The sequence below is a fragment of the Theropithecus gelada genome, chromosome 16 (genome assembly GCF_003255815.1).
Source record: "Theropithecus gelada isolate Dixy chromosome 16, Tgel_1.0, whole genome shotgun sequence".
Taxonomy (NCBI): domain Eukaryota; kingdom Metazoa; phylum Chordata; class Mammalia; order Primates; family Cercopithecidae; genus Theropithecus; species Theropithecus gelada.
The window spans coordinates 47,150,769-47,169,718 of record NC_037684.1 but is presented as its reverse complement, the minus strand read 5'-3'; the positions used below and the strand labels follow the sequence as shown (position 1 = coordinate 47,169,718).

General features: G+C 51.0%; 1 protein-coding gene across 1 annotated transcript in view; it reads right to left on the bottom strand.

Moving 5' to 3' along the window:
• Positions 1–16,146, bottom strand: part of LOC112610146 — a 29,421-nt gene extending 13,275 nt beyond the window's left edge. Inside the window, 4 exon segments of the mRNA XM_025363480.1 lie at positions 84–345; positions 5,640–5,772; positions 8,475–8,559; positions 16,012–16,146. Coding sequence (XP_025219265.1) covers positions 84–345; positions 5,640–5,772; positions 8,475–8,559; positions 16,012–16,146 — 615 coding nt within the window.
• Positions 16,147–18,950: the final 2,804 nt, after the last annotated feature.

Genomic DNA, 18,950 nt, shown 5'->3' with positions numbered 1-18,950 from the left:
AGGTACATCCCATAACATTCCAAATTCCTCCACAACCCTCTTTTGTGTTTTCATTCTAAGAGAGGAGGCGCCAGACTGGAGACCTGCTCCGTAGAAACAGGTCTCTGGCTCTGCCTGGGAGCCCCTCTCTGCTTTCTCTCGTGTTCCTTGCTCTTCCTCCTGTGTTCCTTGCGCTTCCTCCCGTGTTCCTTGCTCTTCCTCCCGTGTTCCTTGGCTTCCTCCCGTGTTCCTTGGCTTCCTCCCGTGTTCCTTGGCTTCCTCCCGTGTTCCTTGCGCTTCCGCCCAAGCTTCAGAAGGCTGTGGTCACCGCAGTGGGATATGGGGCTTGGCACATGAATCCGTTTGCTAGGGCCGTCATGACAAAGGGTCGCAGGCTGGGAGGCTTAAACAACAGAAATTTGTTCTCTCGCAGTTCTGGAGGCTGGAAGTCCGAGTCAAGGTGTTGGCAGGGTTGGTTTATTCTGAGGCCTCTCTTCTCCTTGGCTTGGAGGTGGCTGTCTTCTCTGTGTGTCTTCACATGATCTTCCCTTTGTGTTTGTCTGTGTCCAGATCTCCCCTTCTTAGAAGGACACCAGTCATACTGGATGGGGATCCACCATCATTTTCATCATTTTAGCTTGATTGCCTTTTTTTTTTTTTTTTTTTGGAGACAGACTCTTGCTTTGTCACCAGGCTGGAGTACAGTGGCACAATCTCGGCTCACTGCAACTTCTGCCTCCCAGGTTCAAACGATTCTCCTGCCTCAGCCTCCCAAGTAGCTGGGATTACAGGCACGCACCACCATGCCCAGCTAATTTTTGTATTTTTAGTAAAGACGGGGTTTCCCCATGTTAGCCAGGATGGTCTTGATCTCTTGACCTTGTGATCTGCCTGCCCCGGTCTCCAAAGTGCTGGGATTACAGGCATGAGCCACTGCGCCCTGCCTTGATCTTTTTTTAAAGACCCCCATCTCCAAATGCAGTCACATTCTTAGGTGCTGGGGTTGGGTGTCCACATCTGGATTTGATGGGGTTGCAGGGCAGCCCATGGCAACAACCAGCAGAGGAGATGCATAACAAGGGTAGGGTGGGGAAGATAAGAGGCAGGGGTTTGGGAGGCTGAGGCGGGAGGATGACTTGAGGTCAGGAATTTGAGGCTAGCCTGTCCAACATGGTGAAAACCCATCTTTACTAAAAATGCAAAAAAAAAAAAAAATTAGGCGGGCAGGGTGGTGGGCACCTATAATCCCAGTTACTTCATCTCAAAAAAAAAAAAAAGAAAGAAAAAGAAAGAAAAGACAAAGGAGGCAGGGGCCAACTGCACAAACAGACCCTCTTTTAAGCCCTCAAGTGATGGTGCTAATGGTCACCAGGGCAGAAAGTGGGCAGCCCCTCATTCGGGTAGACCCCAATTTATACCTCCTGTGGCTTCTGTTTCTCCTTCTCCTCCTGCTTGGGCAGGGCCTGCTGTGTTCTGCCACCTGAGTCTCAGGCAGCAAGTGGGACAGAGGTCTGAGAAGCAGGGGACCCGGCTGTTGTTGTCAACAACCCCCTTCCACCTTCTCCCGTCCTCAGGGCTCGGCAGGGAGCGGGGAGAGGGCAGGACCTTCAGCCTAAGTGGCAATGATTGTTGGGGAGACTCGAGGCCAAGCCACCGAAAGTGAAGGGAAGAGGAAGGGAGAAAAGGCCAGGGATACTTGGTAAAGCTCAGAAGAAAGGAAACCGAGTCCATCTCTGCCACATCCCAGCTGTGGAGCGCTGCACATGCCTTCCAGTGTTTCAAACCCTCATCACCACCATGAATGAGGACGGCATCATCAGTGGCTCCATTTTCAGAAGAGCAAACAGAGGCCCAGAGGGGTTTGGTGACTTTCTAACACCATGACCAGCAGGTAGAGGACTTGTAGTTTGAACCCAGGTTTGTCCGACTGGCCAGCTCCCTTTCTGCTGCCTTTCCTACCCTGCACTGCCAGCCTGTGTCTGTGTGGTAGGTCCCCAAGCTGGAGGGTGAGCCCCCGAGGTTACCACATGTCAATATCAGGCAGATCGTCAATCCAGGACCTCAGGGAAGGTTTAGAGGACGGCACAAACCAGAAGTCAGAAGTGAGCCCAAAGCCAGGAAACCCAGGATGACGGAATGCTGGGAAGAACAGGTGGTCTCCCAAATCTAAGAGGAAAGGCTAATTTGGTCAAAGCCCCAGTCATGGGAGCCATGAGGTGTGCTCTCGAAACGCATCTGAGCAGGTCTTGCCCTAACCCCACGCAGTTGCAGGCTCCCTGGGCCAGGCAGTGAAGGTCAAAACCATGCTTGCAGCATGATCTGAGTCCAAATGAGGGGAACACAAAAGTGAGTCCTGAATGTCCCAAGTTCTCTCAATTAAGGGAGATGCTGTGCTTGGGGGATCAGCCAGGTCACAGCAGAGAGCAAGAAGCAGTTGAAAATGCAAACTTAGGTCACCCAGCACTGACCTGGCCCAGCCATTGCTCTTGGAAGCAACACACTGTTGGGTGACCGGGAAGGAAGTTCTTAACAAGAGCTGGGATGGAGCTGTAGTAGGAGGGGATCACACATCTCCTCCGGAACGGCTTCTCGGCACTGATAACCGGATGGGGACCTGAGGCCAATGAGTGAGCTTTCTCTCTCTAGCCCATCTATGTCCAGGATAATGATGATGACAATAAGACCAGTGCCAGGCTTCCTGGGTTTACTGCATGACCTTGGCCAAGGGACTTAACTTACCTATAGCTTTTCTCATCTGTAAAATGTGATAAACACAGCACCCTCCTCACTGATGAGTCAACCCAGGCAAACACCTCCCATCCTACCTGGCCCACAGCAAGCACCTCTGAGCGTTAGCTGTCAGTGCGTGCAGGGGACGGATGTTGTCCCGCCCTCCCAGCAGCTGGTAGAAGATTCCTCTTAGAGCGAAAGAACTGCCTTGCTTTTGAAAACTCGTTGGTAAGGTCCCTGGTGGAAGAAGCTAGGACTTCATAACCCGATGGGGGATGAACTGCTCCGTAAAAGACAAGGCAGGAGGATGTTGGTTGCACTGGAAGGGGAGGAAGCACAGAGCCAGGGTCAGGAGGGTGGGGAAACCAGGGATTGCAGAAGGCTGGGAAGTTGCCCAGGGATTGCAGAAGTTTGGGAGGTTGTCCCCACCCTGCACCCCTCGAGTCTCACTAAACTCACAAAATTCTCCAGGCCAATGGATGGTTCTGGGGAAAGGGTGAAGGGCTGTGTCTTGTATCTGCGTCTGCCCATGTAAGGTCCCCAGTGGCCTCAGGCAGATACTGAGGTTTGAAGCAAGCTTTCCTAAATCTCCAAGGGGTGGGGGATTCTATATTCACCACTGGGCTTCAGCTGGATCAGCTAGAGGCCAAAAAAAGTGAGCCACGCAACAGAGCCGGCTTCCCATGGACGCGTCCGAGGGGGAAACCAGCATCTCAATAAAACTAAGTCAGCTCCAACCCGAGGTCTCTGCCCGCTGGCTGCAACACAGCCCTCAGCTAATGTAAGTGTTGTTGCATTTCAAACAGCAAAGACAGTTGGATGTCAGAGATGGTTTAAGTCTCCGACTTTTATGGAATTCCCAGTGCGAGAGCCTCCGGGCTCAGGCAAAATTTCCCCAGTGGCAGCGCTTTGCTCCCAACATGCGCCTCGCCTCCCAGCCTCCCCGCTATTGAATCCAGCGTGATTGTCTCTGGGGCCCATAATGGAATTTTATCAGGGATTCCTATAACTGGATTGCTTATTTGCAGCCTTCCGCCAGCGGCAGCTCCAGATAAAGAATGCAGAGTATGTGCTTCGGTGTCACAAACTGTGCCTGGCCACCATCCATCATCCTGTCAAGACATCACTCCAGACAGCCCGGCTTCAAGCAGAACCAGGTTGGGGATTTTCTTCCCAAGAATAACAAACAGCAGCTAAGTCAGGTTAGGGAGCCCCTACTTCTCCCCCATGCCTTCATTACAGATGAATGGATTTCAGGTTTCCTCCTGTTGTCCAGCCAGTCCCCCTCCGTTTCCTCAGGGTCTGGAGCAGCAAAAGTTACCAACCCTCATCCCGTTTAAGAAGCCTCTAAATGTCACAATAAGTTTATGCAACCCTTGGCAGGCAGGATATGGAGATTGGAATAGCAAAAATTCTTTGCAAGTAGAGAGCACTTATAAAATTCATCCATGTATCTTATCCCATTGATCTTTATGGCCACCCTATAAGGCAGGGATTGTATTCCCCAGTTGCCAGTTGAGCTGAACGAGACTGAGAGAAGTTAAGTGAGTTCTCCAAGGTCACATAGAGTCAGGCAAAGTCGGGATCTGCACCCAGTTCTTTCGACTCTAAATCATGCACTCCTGGTACTCCTTATGTTGCAGCTATTTTTCCTTCCCCATACTCCTCCTCTCCTCAAGCTGTGTCTCTCGGTTGCTGTCTGTCTTTCCATACCTAGTCCCGAGCATGCAGTGAGGGTCTGGCCATCTCAGAAGCTGCATGGAGGGAGGGGCTGCCCATCTCAGTGGCTGCATGGAGGGAGGGGCTGGCCATCTCTGTAGCTGCATGGAATCTGGGTCTGGCCCTCTCAGTGGCTGCATGGACTGGGGGACTGGCCATCTCTGTAGCTGCCCTTGGACGTCTCCGAAGAGGCACTGATCATCAGTGAGTCTGCCCTCCCCTCCTCTGAATCATAACCAACCAGGATCAGCGAGGCTGGAGCTATGAGGGGGTTGCTTAGAGTGATCCAGTTCTTTTCTTTGATCTGTTAGATCCAGGAGCCAGCTGAGGCCAGCACAGTTCTCTCCCCTGTGAATGTGACAATTGGCCTGGGTCCTGATTCCCCACATCCTGCTGCCTAACGTGATGCACCCATCATCTCCAACCAAGAGACAGGGATCAGAGAGTCAACATGTCAGCAAACTACAACTCACCCGCATGCAAGCCAGCTGCCCAGTGGGAATTCTTCTGATGGAGCGATGGGGTGGACTGAGGTTTTATACTTGCTTCCTCCAGTGATGCAGAGCACTATTTCCAAACCCAAGTAGTCCTCTGGCTCCCAAAATGAGGGAGAAGAGAGGAGGAGAAGGAGGAGCTAAGTTGCACCCATTGTCAGTGAGCACAGGTGCAGGAGAGAGGGGGTGCCAGACACATCTCCACCTCCATCCCTGGATCTGTGATTGACAGGTACTCGTATAATTCATACAGGCCAAAGGGGACGAGGCAGGCAGAATAACAGCCCCCTAAAGACACTCATGTTCTAATCCCTAGAACCTGTGAATGTTAACCTTATATGGCAAGAAAAGGATTTTATAGATGTGATTAAGTTTAAGTTCTAAAAATGGAGAGGTTATCCCGGATTATCTGAGTGGGCCCCATCTGCAATCACGAGACCGAGGCAGAGGCAGATCTGACCCCAGACAGAAGAGGAGAATGCAGCAGCGCCCGCAGAGGCAGAGGCTGGAATGGAGCAGCCCCAAGGCAAATCATGCTGGCCACCATCAGAAGCCAGAGTATGTGAGGCACAGACGCTTCCCTGGAGCCTCCAGGGGAGCACAGCCCTGCTGATACCTTGATTTGGGCATTAAGACTTATTTTGGACTTTCGGCCTCTAGAACTGTGACAGAATACGTTTCTGTTTTTTACACACTTTGTGTGTAAGACTGTGTTACCGCAGTTTCAGGAAACTCACACCAGGGACTAGAGCAGCACTGGTGGTGACCGCTGGTGCTGGCAGATCTGTCCAAGCGGACCAGGCCCTGGTTCCAGAAGTGAGGCCCTCATGCAGAGGAGAGGACTGCACACCTGGAAGGGAGGTGGTGATTAGGTAATGAACAGTTCTTCCATTCCTGTACCAATTGAACAAGGCAGTCCCCTCTCTCCTATTCACCCTCATCCAGCCTCCTCCCCACCAACCCCATCTACCTCCCTAGAGGGCACTTGCATTCACCTTGCCACTGCTCTGGTGTATTTGTTTTTGCACTGCTATAAATAAATACCTGAGCCTGGGTAATTTATAAAGACAAGAGGTTGAATTGGCTCATGGTCCTGCAGGCTGTACAGGAAGCATGGCGGCATCTGCTTCCGGGGAGTCCTCAGGGAGCTTTTACTCATGGTGGAAGCCAAAGTGGGAGCAGGCATCTTACATGGTAGGTGCAGGACCCAGAGAGAGAACAGGGATGTGTCGCACACTTTTAAAAACCATATCTCACTAGAACTCACTCACTGTCTCAAGAACAGCACCCAGGGGGATGGTGTTAACCCATTCATCAGAATCCACCCCCATGATTCAGTCACCTCCCACCAGGCTCCACCTCCAGCACTGGGGATTACATTTCAATCTGGGATTTGCATGGGGACACCGATTCAAGCCACATCAGCCGATATTTACCATGGGATTTGGGTAGGGACACTGATTCAAACCATATCACCCGATATTTACCCATGGGATTTGGGTGGGGACACTGATTCAAACCACATAACCCGATATTTACCCATGGGTCTCAGCACTTCTGCCCTCTCCCCTGGGTGTCAATATAGGCTAAGTCTATGGTCTGTCCAGGAACCCAAGCCTGGAGCAGGGGGCCTGACTGTACATTGTAAGTCTGACATGAATGGTAAGTGTCCACCTCACTCCCCGCCACCTCCCTGCATGGGAGGTGAGTGGAGCCAGCTCACCTACTTCTTCCTCAAGGCCCCACTAAGACCCAGGACCAGCCCCAGGGTCTTGTGAACTCTCCATTCTTTCCTGCCTGTCCCCACCTGCCACACACACACACACACACACACACACACACACACACAGTCAAAGGTTAAGAGGCTCTTTCTTTCTTTCTATCTTTTTCTTTCTTTCTTTTTTTTTTCTTTTAGATGGAGTATTGTTCCATCTCGAAAGAGATTTCGGCTGCAGGCTGATCTCAGCTCACTGCAAACTCTGCCTCCTGGGTTCAAGTGATTCTCCTGCCTCAGCCTCCTGAGTAGCTGGGATTATAGGTACGCTCCACCACACCCGGCTAATTTTTGTGTTTTTAGTAGAGACAGGGTTTCACCATATTGGCCAGGCTGGTCTTGAACTCCTGACCTCAGGTAATCCACCCGCCTCAGCCTCCCAAAGTGCTGGGATTACAGGCATGAGACACTGTGCCCGGCCAACAGGCACTTGTTAAAGACCACATCCTTACAGGTGGAGAGGGTGCCTGGAGGAGGGTACCACAGAGAGAAGAGGTGGTGGGCAGAGCTGTTCACCTGAAGATGGCACGCACATAGCCCGGGGGCAAAAGTGGTGAGTAAGGGGGGTGGGGCAGGAGGGCATCATGGGACTTAGCTTGAAGATGAAGAGTGAGGGAATAGGAGGAGAAGGAGCGCCAGGGCCACAGGAGCAGAGTTCAACATAGAGAGAAGCCAACCAGGAGTGCAGGATCAGGTGCCTGCGTAGTGACCCCTCCCGAAGGAGGAAAAGGTGGTCTGCAGAGGAGATGGGCAGGTAGAAACCAGGCAGCCTTTGGAGGTGCCTGGCAACAGGGATCAACAGTGGAGTTCATGTGAGGTGGCTGGGCAGCTGAAACACAGTCCAGAGAAGCCCATTCATTAATCATTCATTCGTTCATTCATCCAGCAAAACACTCACTGGGCTCTGACTGCATTGGGCTAGGCTCTGGAGATACAGAGATGGGTGAGAAGCAGTCTGTGATTTCCAGATATTTGAGCCAGGCAGAGAGATGGCAGTGCTACCAGTTCCACTGTGGGAGGCTGGCCAGGTTCAGTGGGTACCAACTCAGGTGAATAGCTCTGTCCTCCCCTTCCTCTCCCTGTTGTACCGCCCTCCAGGCACCTGCTCTACCTGAGGAGACCTGGTTTTGAAGAAGTGCCCCTTAACCTTTGAGTGTGCGGCGAGTGGGGATGGATGGGCATCCAGTCTCCTGGGGGTGGTAGGAGAGCACTTTCTCATCATGGTGACCCTCAGCCTGCATCTTGAAATGTAATTCAAACTGAACATGCAAGCAAGAGGTGCGGATGGTGCAGGCAGATAGTGTCCCAGGACCAGGCACATTGGCCTGAATGCAGCTGCTCCCTGTGTGGCTGGAGCAACAGATGGAAGGGCCATGGGCTGCGCTGGATGCAGAAGGACGCTGTCCCAAGAGGTCTGGACATTCTCTCAGGGGCAATGCTGACATTGTCTCAGTTTCAGGTGGAGCAAGCTCCTTTTTGTGTTTTATAAAAGTAGGAAAGATGCATGGGTGAGAGGAGGGGTGGGCCCGGAGCAGAGGGAGGGAGGGAGATCACACACCATGCATTCCAGAAGGGGGTGACATCACCCCCAAAGTGGCAAAATTGGTTCTTAGGGGGGCTGCCAGAAATCTTACCCTTTATGTTTAAAGGCATAAAAATACACACAGCATAGAAACAGACACGCAGTCTATCTGCAGCATTGCAGGTTCATAGAGGCAGGCAATTAGGAAAAGACTTCTTAACAGGGAATAATGAAAAGAAGATTGGCCGACACTGACCTATGCTGTGCAGGTCGGGGCCACCACCGCAAGTCAGAGGGGAGACGAGGGATAGGAGGGTGTGGCCAAGGAGTGTCAGGAACGACTGTGGTAGAGGATGAGAAATGGAGAGAGGAGAATCTGCATAAGCCCCATGCTTCTTGGGTCTGGGTGACTGGGCTGGGGGAGGAAGGGGAATGTAATTTACCAAAAGAAAGCTTGTTACGGGGAGAGCTAAGGGTGTACCAGGATGAGTGGTGACCCTCTAAAATGGCATGTCCACCCGGAACCTCTTTATTTGGAAATAGGTCTTCCAGTTCTAATTAATTAAGATGAGGTTATATTGGATTACGGTGGACCCTAAATCTGGGGTCTCAAAAGCTGATGCCTTTAAAAGGCCGTGTGAAAACAGAATGACACACAGGGAAGAAGTCCTTGTGAAAACGGAGGCGGAGGCAGAGGTGATGCAGCCACAAGCCGAGGAACGCCAAGGATTGCCCGGAGCCCCAGGAGCAAGGAGCGATCCTCCCTCGGAGACTTCAGAGGGAGCACTGCCCTGCAACACCTCGATTTTGGATTTCCAGCTTCTAGAACTGTGAAAGAATAAATCCCTTGTTTTAAGTCTCCCAGTTTGTGGTACTTTGCAATGGCAACTGCAAACAGCAGGTTCCGTTTGGGTCCCTTGGTTTGGAGGTTCCTGTGGAATGTGCAGCTTCACGGATCCAATAGAGACCTGCAGTTTAGGGAAGCAGTGATGGGTGGAGACACTGATTGCTATAAGCATGCAAGCAGCAGTGGGAAGAAGGAACTTAGCTGAGATGATTCAGGGTAAGAGTGGAGTGTGAGAAAGGCAGGGGGATCAGGACCAACTCCAAGGAAATACCATTCAAGGACAAGCATGAAAGAAGCCCCCTTAAAAGGAGACATCAATGAATGAATAAATGGGGAAACAGAGAGAATAGTGTCCCAGGACCTAGGGAAGGAGAGAATAAAAACCAGCAAGAACACTCTGCAGTCCCAGAAGCAGCCTCACTCAGTGCTGGGATCCTTGGGAAGCTGCTGCAAGGAGTAAAAAGCTGTGGCATCTGTGCCCAAGGATGTCACAAAGGGGCATGAAGCCAAAACATAAGCAAGAAAATTTTAAATCACCCTCAAAGAGTTAACTATCAGCACAAGGCTACAGGAGAAAAAAAAATGATGTCTCAAGGCAGCACAGTGCATGATTAATTAACAAATGAATTGCACAGGCTAAAATTATATAAGAGTTCAGAGGACAGAGAAAGTACTTAGGACTTCAATTGTCAGGGATGGATTTGCTGAGAGGTAAGATTGGACCTGAGTTTTGAAGAAGGAGGATACAACTTGTACAGGAAGACATGTGAGGAAGAGCTGGTTGGGAACTGCTAGGCTGGGAGAGGAGTTAAAGAAAAAAAAAAAAGACAAGAAATCAGGGTGCATTTGGGCAGAGGGCAGACAGGGAAACTGGTGCAAGGAGTGGGTGCTTAGGGGTGAGGCTTGGAGGTTGTGGTAGAAAGGGGTACCTGAGGGTTTGTAGGTGAGACCAACAGTTCCAGACTAAGTGCTGCCCTGGTTTGGACAAATAGAAGATTTTAAACAGGGAAGTGATATGTCCAAAGCAGTATCTCAAAGTGAATCTGCTGGTAGGATGAATTAGAGAGGCGTAGAGGGAAAGAAGATAAGTCATTGGTTGGGGAGGTCATGAACAGTGAGCAGATGAGAGTGCTGGTGGCAGGAATGGAAAAGAAGCCGGTGGATGGGAAAGTAGTTTCTGGAGAAGAATCGATGGATAGGAAGACTCGAGGTATGAGACAGAGGAGCAGAGAGGGACTAGGGGGACTTTGCCTGGCAGCTGTAGTGCTCAGACTCTGGGCTGGGGAGCCCCAAAGCCACCCCACACCTACCCACACAGGAGTACTTTTTCTGTTTGCTTTTATTTTACTTTATTTTGTTTTACTTTATATTTTGTTTTTGCCCTGGTGTGGGACCAGCAGGGCTTGAACCCCAGAGTTCTACTCAGTAGCAGCATCTGGGACGGTGTGGGGAGCTCTGACTCCTCAGGCGGCCTCGTGAACTAGGTGGCACCCAACTCTGCCCCTCCATGCGACCCTCAATGGAACTGCCTCCTGCACAGCCTGCAGGGCACGAGCTGCCTGCTCCTTATCCCCCACAGCGCCTTTTGCAATAAACAGACAGAAGCGGGAATCAGAAGAGAGAAATTCATTCTCATTTCTTCTCCTCAATTCAGAGCTCTATCTTGCCCACAGCCCTATTTTGCAATCTCTCCTCTGGCACGTTTTAATATTTATAGCTGCATGGACAGAATGTGGAGTGTGAGGGCTTGTCAGCCTCAGGAGCAGAGACTTAGGAGAGCTGTCACCCACCTAAGGCCCCAGGGATCTTCAGGAACTGCCACCAGGGCCATCACTGGGCAGCCTCACCTGAGAGGGCCCTGGTGGTCATCTGTTCACTCCCTGTTCCCACCCAAGTTTCACCTTCATGTTGTTGTTCTCTACCGTGTCCCACATTGCCGTGAACCCAACCCCAATTACCCTACTGCTTGAATGAGGACCAATTTTCCTTCCTTCATTAAAATATTCTTCATTGGTTTATTAGTTTTCTATTGCTGCAAAAAAAAAAAAAAAAAAAATTACCCCATAACGTATTACCTTATAATAACCCACAGTTATTATCTCACAGTTCTTTGGGGTCAGGAACCCAGACATGGCTTAACTGGGTCTTCTGGCCAGGGTTTCTCACAAGGCTGGAATCAAGGTGTGAACTGAGGCTGAGGTCTCATCTGAAGGCTCAACTGGAGCCAATCCACTTCAAACCTCATTATGTGATCATTGGCTGGATTCCATTCCTTATGGGTTGTTGGACTCAGGACTTTTATTTCCTTACTGGTTGGTAGTCAGAAGCCACCCTCAGTTCCTTGCCACATGGGCCTCTCCAACATGGCAACTTACTTCATCAAAGAGCATATCTTGATCAAGCAAGAGGGAGAATGAGAGACAGAGTACCTGAAAGAGAGAATATAACCCAGTCTTTTAAAGCCTAATCTCCTAGAACTGTTGCTGTATTCAGTTCACTAGAAGCAACTCAGTGGGTCTGGATCGCACTGGAGGAGAGAGGATGACACAAGGGCATGAATCTCAGGAGGGTGCTTCTTTGGAGGCCATATCAGAAGCTGCCTCCCACAGTGAGTATCTGCATGTCTGGCTCTTGCTGCTTCACAGTAGAAGTGATGGAGTTCTCTAGGATCCCACAGAAGAGTGACAAGTAAGATAAGTAAACCACAACTGAGTACTGAGTGTATATGTTACCATACAGCAGGCCACAAAGAATGTGGGCATCACCGACAATATTCTATGGGAATGCACAGGATGATTTGTAACCCAAAAGTGCAGAGAAGGCTTCCTGGAGGAAGTGATGGCAGGGACTTCCTCTGTCCTAGGACCTGCCATAACCCTGATAACCCCATGAATATGGCAATAACCTGGGGCTGCCTTCATAGGAACTGCTTCTGGATTGGGGAACCTGAAGGGCCAATTGGAGGTGACTACAGAACTCCTAGACAGGAAGAATTGAGAACAGAGAAACAGAGGGAGGGAAGGGAAAAGAATGGCCTCTTCAGTGACCTACAAATATCTTTCGAAGACTATGGGGTATGGTGAAGAGATGGAAATTTTAGAGCACACCCCACATGCAGTGTATTAGCCAGGGTAGACCAGCTGCTATAACAAACATCCCCCAAATTTTCTATGGTTTAACACTATACAGGTTTAATTTCTTGCAGTAATAGCCTAAAGTGAGCTAGCTTGGATGTTCCACTCCTCCCAGTCTTTTGGGGACAAGGCATCTCCTTTCCAGTATCTCTGTAGTCTTCTAGGCTGCAGTAGTCTTCTAGTCTTCTAGGATGCTCCACTGCATCAACTGCATCTGGGTGGGCTACCAGAGAAGGCAGAGAGAGCCTTTTAGGGCCCAGCCCTGGAAATGGCAGCAACTCTTCTGCCCAGATTCCGTGGGTCAGAGTTCAGTCCCCTGGACCCACCTAACTGGGGAAGGGTAAGGAAGTACAGAAATGGAGACCAAGGAGGAAGAGACCAGGCATATTGGTGAAACATTCCCCAGCCTCTGCCCCATGCAGGTGTTGTCTAATAGACGAATGGTCAGGGATGGAGCTGGGCCCTTCCCAGCCTAGGTCCTCCTTCCCCCTGCTGCCCACCCCTTCTGCCCCCACCATGAAATGTTCTTTCCCAGTGCCTCCCCCAGATTTCTCTGGCCACCTCCCTGCAAGGCTGTAGGCAAGTTCTTGGGTTCCTGAATGGCGCTGTCTCATGTGATGTCTTTTCCAGCACCTCTTACCTCATTGAAACCTTCTTTGCAGGCACAGAGTTCGTCTCACTGTCCCACAAGCAGAATATATCGAACATTGGTCTTGAAGTGCAAAACCCAACTTCAACTCTAGCCACTGCACTTTTTTTTTAGACTGCTAGGCCTTGGTTTATTAAATGGGTGATAGGAAGGGGAGGGGGAGATTTGAGCTAAATGATCTCTAACATCCTTCCAGTGTGTCTCACGTGAACTAACTCAAGCCTTGATTTTCACCAGATGTTCTCGCTCATGCAGCTGTTTCCTGGGGCTGCAGTGCTCCTCCCCACCCAAATCACACACTTCTGAGTTTCACACAACTGTCACTTGCCCATCCACCACCTCCACCCCCATCCCCCTGCCACCAAAGAGGGAAGCCTCCATTCAGGGAAAGCTGGGGTTGGGTCATTCTCTGCACATGGCTACACTGTCAGACACTAGACCAACACTGCTTAGTATAATTTTCTGTGATAGGGGAATTGTTCAGTAATTGGTGCCACAAATATACCAGCCACAAGCCACGTGTGACTACTGAGCACTTGAAATGTGACTTGTGTGACCGAAGCACTGAAATGTTTCACTGTACTTCATCTCCATTAATATACATTTAACCTTAATAGCCACACATGGCCCATGGCTGCCATATTGGGCAGCACAGTGCTAGAAATGAAGTCTAGAGCTTTGCCCACTGACTTGTGTCAGAGGCTCTTTCTCTTAGTTATTGGAACTCCCCCTAGAAGCTCAGTATGACTGGGGGAACTGAAACCTTCCCTGGGGTTGATAACTAACACTGTGCTTCTCAAGCATTTTAGCGCATGTAAGTCATCTTATTAAAAAACTACAAAAAGAATTAGCCAGGTGTCATGGTACACACCTGTAATCCCAGCTACTCAGGATGCTGAGGCAGGAGAATCCCTTAACCCAGGAAGTGGAGGTTGCAGTGAGCTGAGATTGCGCCACTGTACTCCAGCCTGGGCGACAGAGTGATACATCTCAAAAAAAATTAAATTTAATTAAAAAAAAAAAAAGCAGACTCTGGCCAGTCCTGATGGCTTATGCCTGTAATCCCAGAACTTTGGGAAGCTGAGGATGGAGGATCGCTTGAGGCCATGAGTTTGACACCAGCCTGGGCAACATGGTGAGACCCTGTCTCTACTAAAAATCCAAAAAATTGGCTGGGCATGGTGGCATGCACCTGTAGTCTCAGCTACTCAGGAGGCTGAGGCAGGAGAATCGCTTGAGCCCAGGAGGCAGAGGTTGCAGTGAGCTGAGATCACGCTGCTGCAGTCTAGCCTGGGTGACAGAGCCAGACCCTGTCTCATTAACAATTTTTTGAAAAAGCAGGTTCTGATACCCTAAATCTGGGGTTGGTCTGAGGTTCTGCATTTCCTACAGGGTTTCCAGGTGGTGACAGTGCTGCTGGCCCGTGGACCCCACTTTCAGCAGCAGGGTACGGCAGTGTCCCTTCCTTTCCCCAGCAGGCAAACAGTCCAACTTCCTTCCACCTGGCTCCTTCATGCCATGGGCTCACGCCACCATCTTCCGGATTATTCCATATATCCGTTTGAAGGAAGAGATGCCTGAACCTCAGCTCTCACTCCCCCAGAGCCCTTAGACCAGACTGAAATCATGGGAGAAGGGCCTCGCGGGTCCCACACTCAGCCACACTTAGATGCGCAGCACCAGCTGGGACGTTTAATAACCATTAGAGCAGCCTCACCTGCTCAGCACCGGCCCACTGGCCCCAAAGGACCTCTGACTTGTTTGCCTTCCAGGTTGCAGGAAGGAACATCCACAGGAGAGTCCTAGAGCCTTCCACTGGAAAGGTCTATTCAGAGCTGCACAGCACCTGACTGTGGAAAGCAGTGGTTCAGCCACGAGATTGAGCCCAAAAGGCTGACACGCGGCCCAGGTCTCTTTTCCTGCAACACATAAAACAGCCTTCTCAGCAGGTCACACACACCAACTTATCTCACCCTCACCACATGGTGTGGAAAGTGCTATCAGCTCCTCTTACAAATGGGGAAACTGAGGCACAAGGAGGTTGAACAAGTGATCTGAAGGTCACACAGCTAGTAAATAGCAGAGCCCAGAATCCAACCCAGGCAGCCAAGGCAGCCCACTCACCTGCTGCGAGTGCTGACCGGCCCTGCCTCACCTGTTAAAACGGAGATCCCAATGGTATCAGCCTCACTTGCTGCCCAGGGAGACTGAGATGTGGAAAGCCTTGTGTCCACTGCACTAGAGAAATATTGGTTATTGTGGATGGGGGTCGGGAAGGTCTGGGGGTGGTGTTTCCAGGGAGCAAGTTCGCCCTTTCGCCTGCACACACACTCAGGTGTGCACAACACCTCCATGACGCACACCTGACGCCCTCCTGGGAACAGGGCCTGTCAGGCTCATTGTGGCTGCCCCCTGGTGCTCGGTGCTAAATTCTCCCTGTCTCTGAAGGGAGCCTGCAGTACTCACTGATCCACACACGCATACCTTCCTCCCTCCTTCCCTCCCTCTCTTCTCCTGGACACACCTCCATCCAAGAATTTTCAGGCCGATCCAGATTGATACTGTTCCTGTTCATGGTCGGTGACTGTTCCTTGGGCCACCCAGCCTTCATTCCTGTTCTTGAGCTTTAGGACACATCATCGTCATCACATCCCATGTGAACCTGACCCCACTCCTGACTCCCAGAGCACAGGACCGGTTCATGGATGCCCATGTGCTTCAGTCAGGCACAAACTTGGCTTTTACTGGTTGAGGAAGAGAAGCTCACTCTTTTTCCCAGGGCTGGAGCTGTGGGCCACCATCTTGCCCCAACTGCCTGAGCAGAGACCAGTGCAGAAGGAAGCAGAACTGAGAAATCCAGAGACCAAATCTCGATTCCACCATCGAGCCCCAGGTTTGGCCAGGCATAGGTATTTCAGTCAAGGGAACCAGTGAGAGACATGCCCGCCCTTTTGGTCTTCATGAAGCCATTTTGAGGTGCATCTTCTGTCACTTCTGGCCAGAAGATCTGACACAGCCCTTTGCCTCCTTGACTCTCTACAAGCTCCCCTCCCAACCCCTCACACCACCCTGTCCCACAGCTGCTGCCCTGGACTCTTACAGGGAGGCAGGCCTGCTCTCCTCCAGCCTGAGAGACCTGGGTTTGCCACAGTTCAGCACGCACCAAGAGGGGGGTGCCCACGGAGCTGCCCGCTGCCCTTTTGCTATCCAGCTGGCAGCAGTTGGGCTCAACCACCCACCACCAGGAGCTAATTCTGCAGTTCTCAAAGAGAGGGAGCAAGGATGGCACCCCTGGCATGGCTGCTCACAGCCCAGTCTACCCTCCACATGCCTTGACTTGGCCTGAGGTGCCCTGGCAGAGAGCCATGACCCCAGAGCCCAGTGCACTTAGCAGGCTGGGTCTTGCCCCTGTCCAGGACCTTAATGAAGACAGAGCTGCCATATTGATGCAGTACTGGGACATCTACCCCAGACCCTCAGACTGCAAGTCTATAGCCTGCAGCTTTCTCTGCTCATGTTGTCAGGAGCACAAATAAATGTGCAAAGCTGTCATATGTTCCAACACCCGTCCTGCATCCCCAAGGCCTGGACAATGATTCACAGCCCTGGGTGGTGAAGGGAACATGGGACACCACCCTCACTGCAGCTTCCTTAGCCTCATCAGGGCTAGGCCCCACATCTTCTTGGAGCTGGCCTAGCTTAACCCAACTCCACCCAAGTGTGTCAGATTCAGGGGCAATCAAGCATAGGGCCTCCAAAAACAGACAGCAGCCTTCCAATCCTAGTCTGTCACTTACCAGCAGTGGGACCTTATTAATGGGCTTCCCTGGTCCTCAGCATCCTCATCTGTAAGACGGGGCCCTAGTGCACCTGCCCAAGCACAAGACAAACCAAAGTGATGGGTGAAATCATTGGGCCACCACAAGTGTGAGGGAGATGATGGTTGTTATCAATATGATTATCCGATTATCAGACATCATCACCCGCAGTTACTGTCACTAGGCAGGGTCTCCAGGATCTCTGCCTCCCGCAATACACACAGACCCTTCATCACACACGTGCACACGCACACACATACACATCAGCATTCATTCCCAGTTTGCCTCAAGCAGACTTTTCACCTGAAAATTCAGGACTCCTTGCCAGGTCCCTCTTTCTGGCCTGGCACACAGGGGCCCTGCCCTCGTTCTGCTGTCAGAGACACATGTCTGCAAAGCCAAGCGAGTTTAGGAAAGAAAATTTGTTGTAAATTGGAATCCTAATGCATTCCAAATAGAGGTGATTTTCGCGTCATTGGCTGTGTGGACAGAACTGTGCCACTGCCTCCCTCTGTGGGGTCGGGGAGGGCAAGAGCACAGCTATTGTTCCGCATTGGATGCTGGGTTTGAGTCCATTGCAGAATCAAAGTCCGGAATCTCAGAGTCAAGAGGCAGCTTTAAGACCATTGCATCCCCAGCAGCTCTCACAGAGGCTGCTCTGGACAGCCCGATTCCCCTGGGCCCTGGCTCCTGAAGGCCTGGCCCAGGGCTCTTCATGCAATTTGTTTCCAGGTTATTTGGGCTCTATCTGTTTGGTCCTGAGAGTCTCCTGCCTACTTCTTTCAACAGGGATGCTCACAACAGGACTCCACAGCCAGTGCTGTGTGCGTCCTCTGTCCCATGCCCCACAGCGCCTGTAGCAGCTAGATCTGGGTCTCGTTCATCCATGGTGATATCAGTCAAGACCAGAGCTGGAACATCCTTCCCCTCCCAGGAAACCTGGGTGTCCAGAAAGCCCCTTTCCCTCAGGGATCTTCAGCTGGGCTCTAAGATCTCAGAAGTATCTTCCATGTGTGACTATCTGCATTTTGTCAACAATCTCATAGCTGCAAAAACTCCCAAAGTGGGCACAGCAGGGAAGAAGCTATTGGAAGGAAGCATTTCCTGGGACCTGCCCCAAATCGGAGGTGGGGACTGCTGGACAGGCCAGCTCCATGCCTTCTCCAGCCTCCCTCTCCTAGCACTGCTGAGCAAGATGTTGATTTTAAGAGAAGGACGTTGATTTTAAGAGCTACCCATTCCAGTGGCAGTTAAAAGGCTTTGGCAGAGGCATGGGGCTTGTGCTGAGAGCTGGGAAGAGGTTTAATTAATTGCTCTAGTCCCTGGGAGCCTCATCAGCTCAGCCAGGAGCTCCATCGATCCGTACTCTCACACCTGATAGAGCCTTGGCAGGCGAAGCCAGAGGGGACACAGGGCTGAGGAAGGGACTGATCCCTAGGCAGGAGAAGGATCTGCGTTTGCTCAGCACCCCATAGCACACCCACCAAATCACACCCACCCCTACATACACATCCGGCATACACAGATGCACCTCCCCATACAAAAGTAGAGGGCCTGTGGGCATGGGGATCCCACTTTCCTGTTTGCCTGGGACACTTCCCGTTTTACCTGTTATTGTGATGTAATTATTAGTAGTACCTTTCCTAGTTTAGAGGATAATTTACCTGATCACCTACTTGAGGGGAGCTTAGGAGAGCCAGAGGGGTAGGAGCAGATTGGAGAGATGCTACCGAGGATGGAGACATCGGTCCTCTTTGCTTTGTTCTCTGTCCAGATCCTGTATCCTGGGCAGAGACCCCCTGAGAGTGGCTAGTCAAGATTGCTATATCCTCCTCAACTCAGATGAGGATTCCCCCATGTTAAATTCAGGAACACGAATCATGTGATACTCTGCTTCAAAACCTCACAGTGTGGTAAAAACCCTTACCTTTTTGGCAGGGTAAATGATTATATCTGCTATTATAAATCACAAAGACCTTTCTTATTGAGGTATCTGCATATCTGCTGCATGGTTATTGGTGTCAGGGAATCCGTTTTAAACTGTAAGTCCCCAGGGAAGATGTGGAAAGCATGTTGCATCTCAGCTCTGGATCTCGGCATTTGTGCTGCCTGCTGGATTGGAGTATGAAGGATTCTGAGGCTGTGTCCCAGTTGAACATAGGAATATCATTAATTACATCTGCTTGGGGCACGGGAGATGAATTGGTGAGATCCTTGACCGGTATCTGTCACTCTCGTCCCAGAGGGTATCAGAACTCTCAGGGTGTCTCCCTCTGCAGAGCCC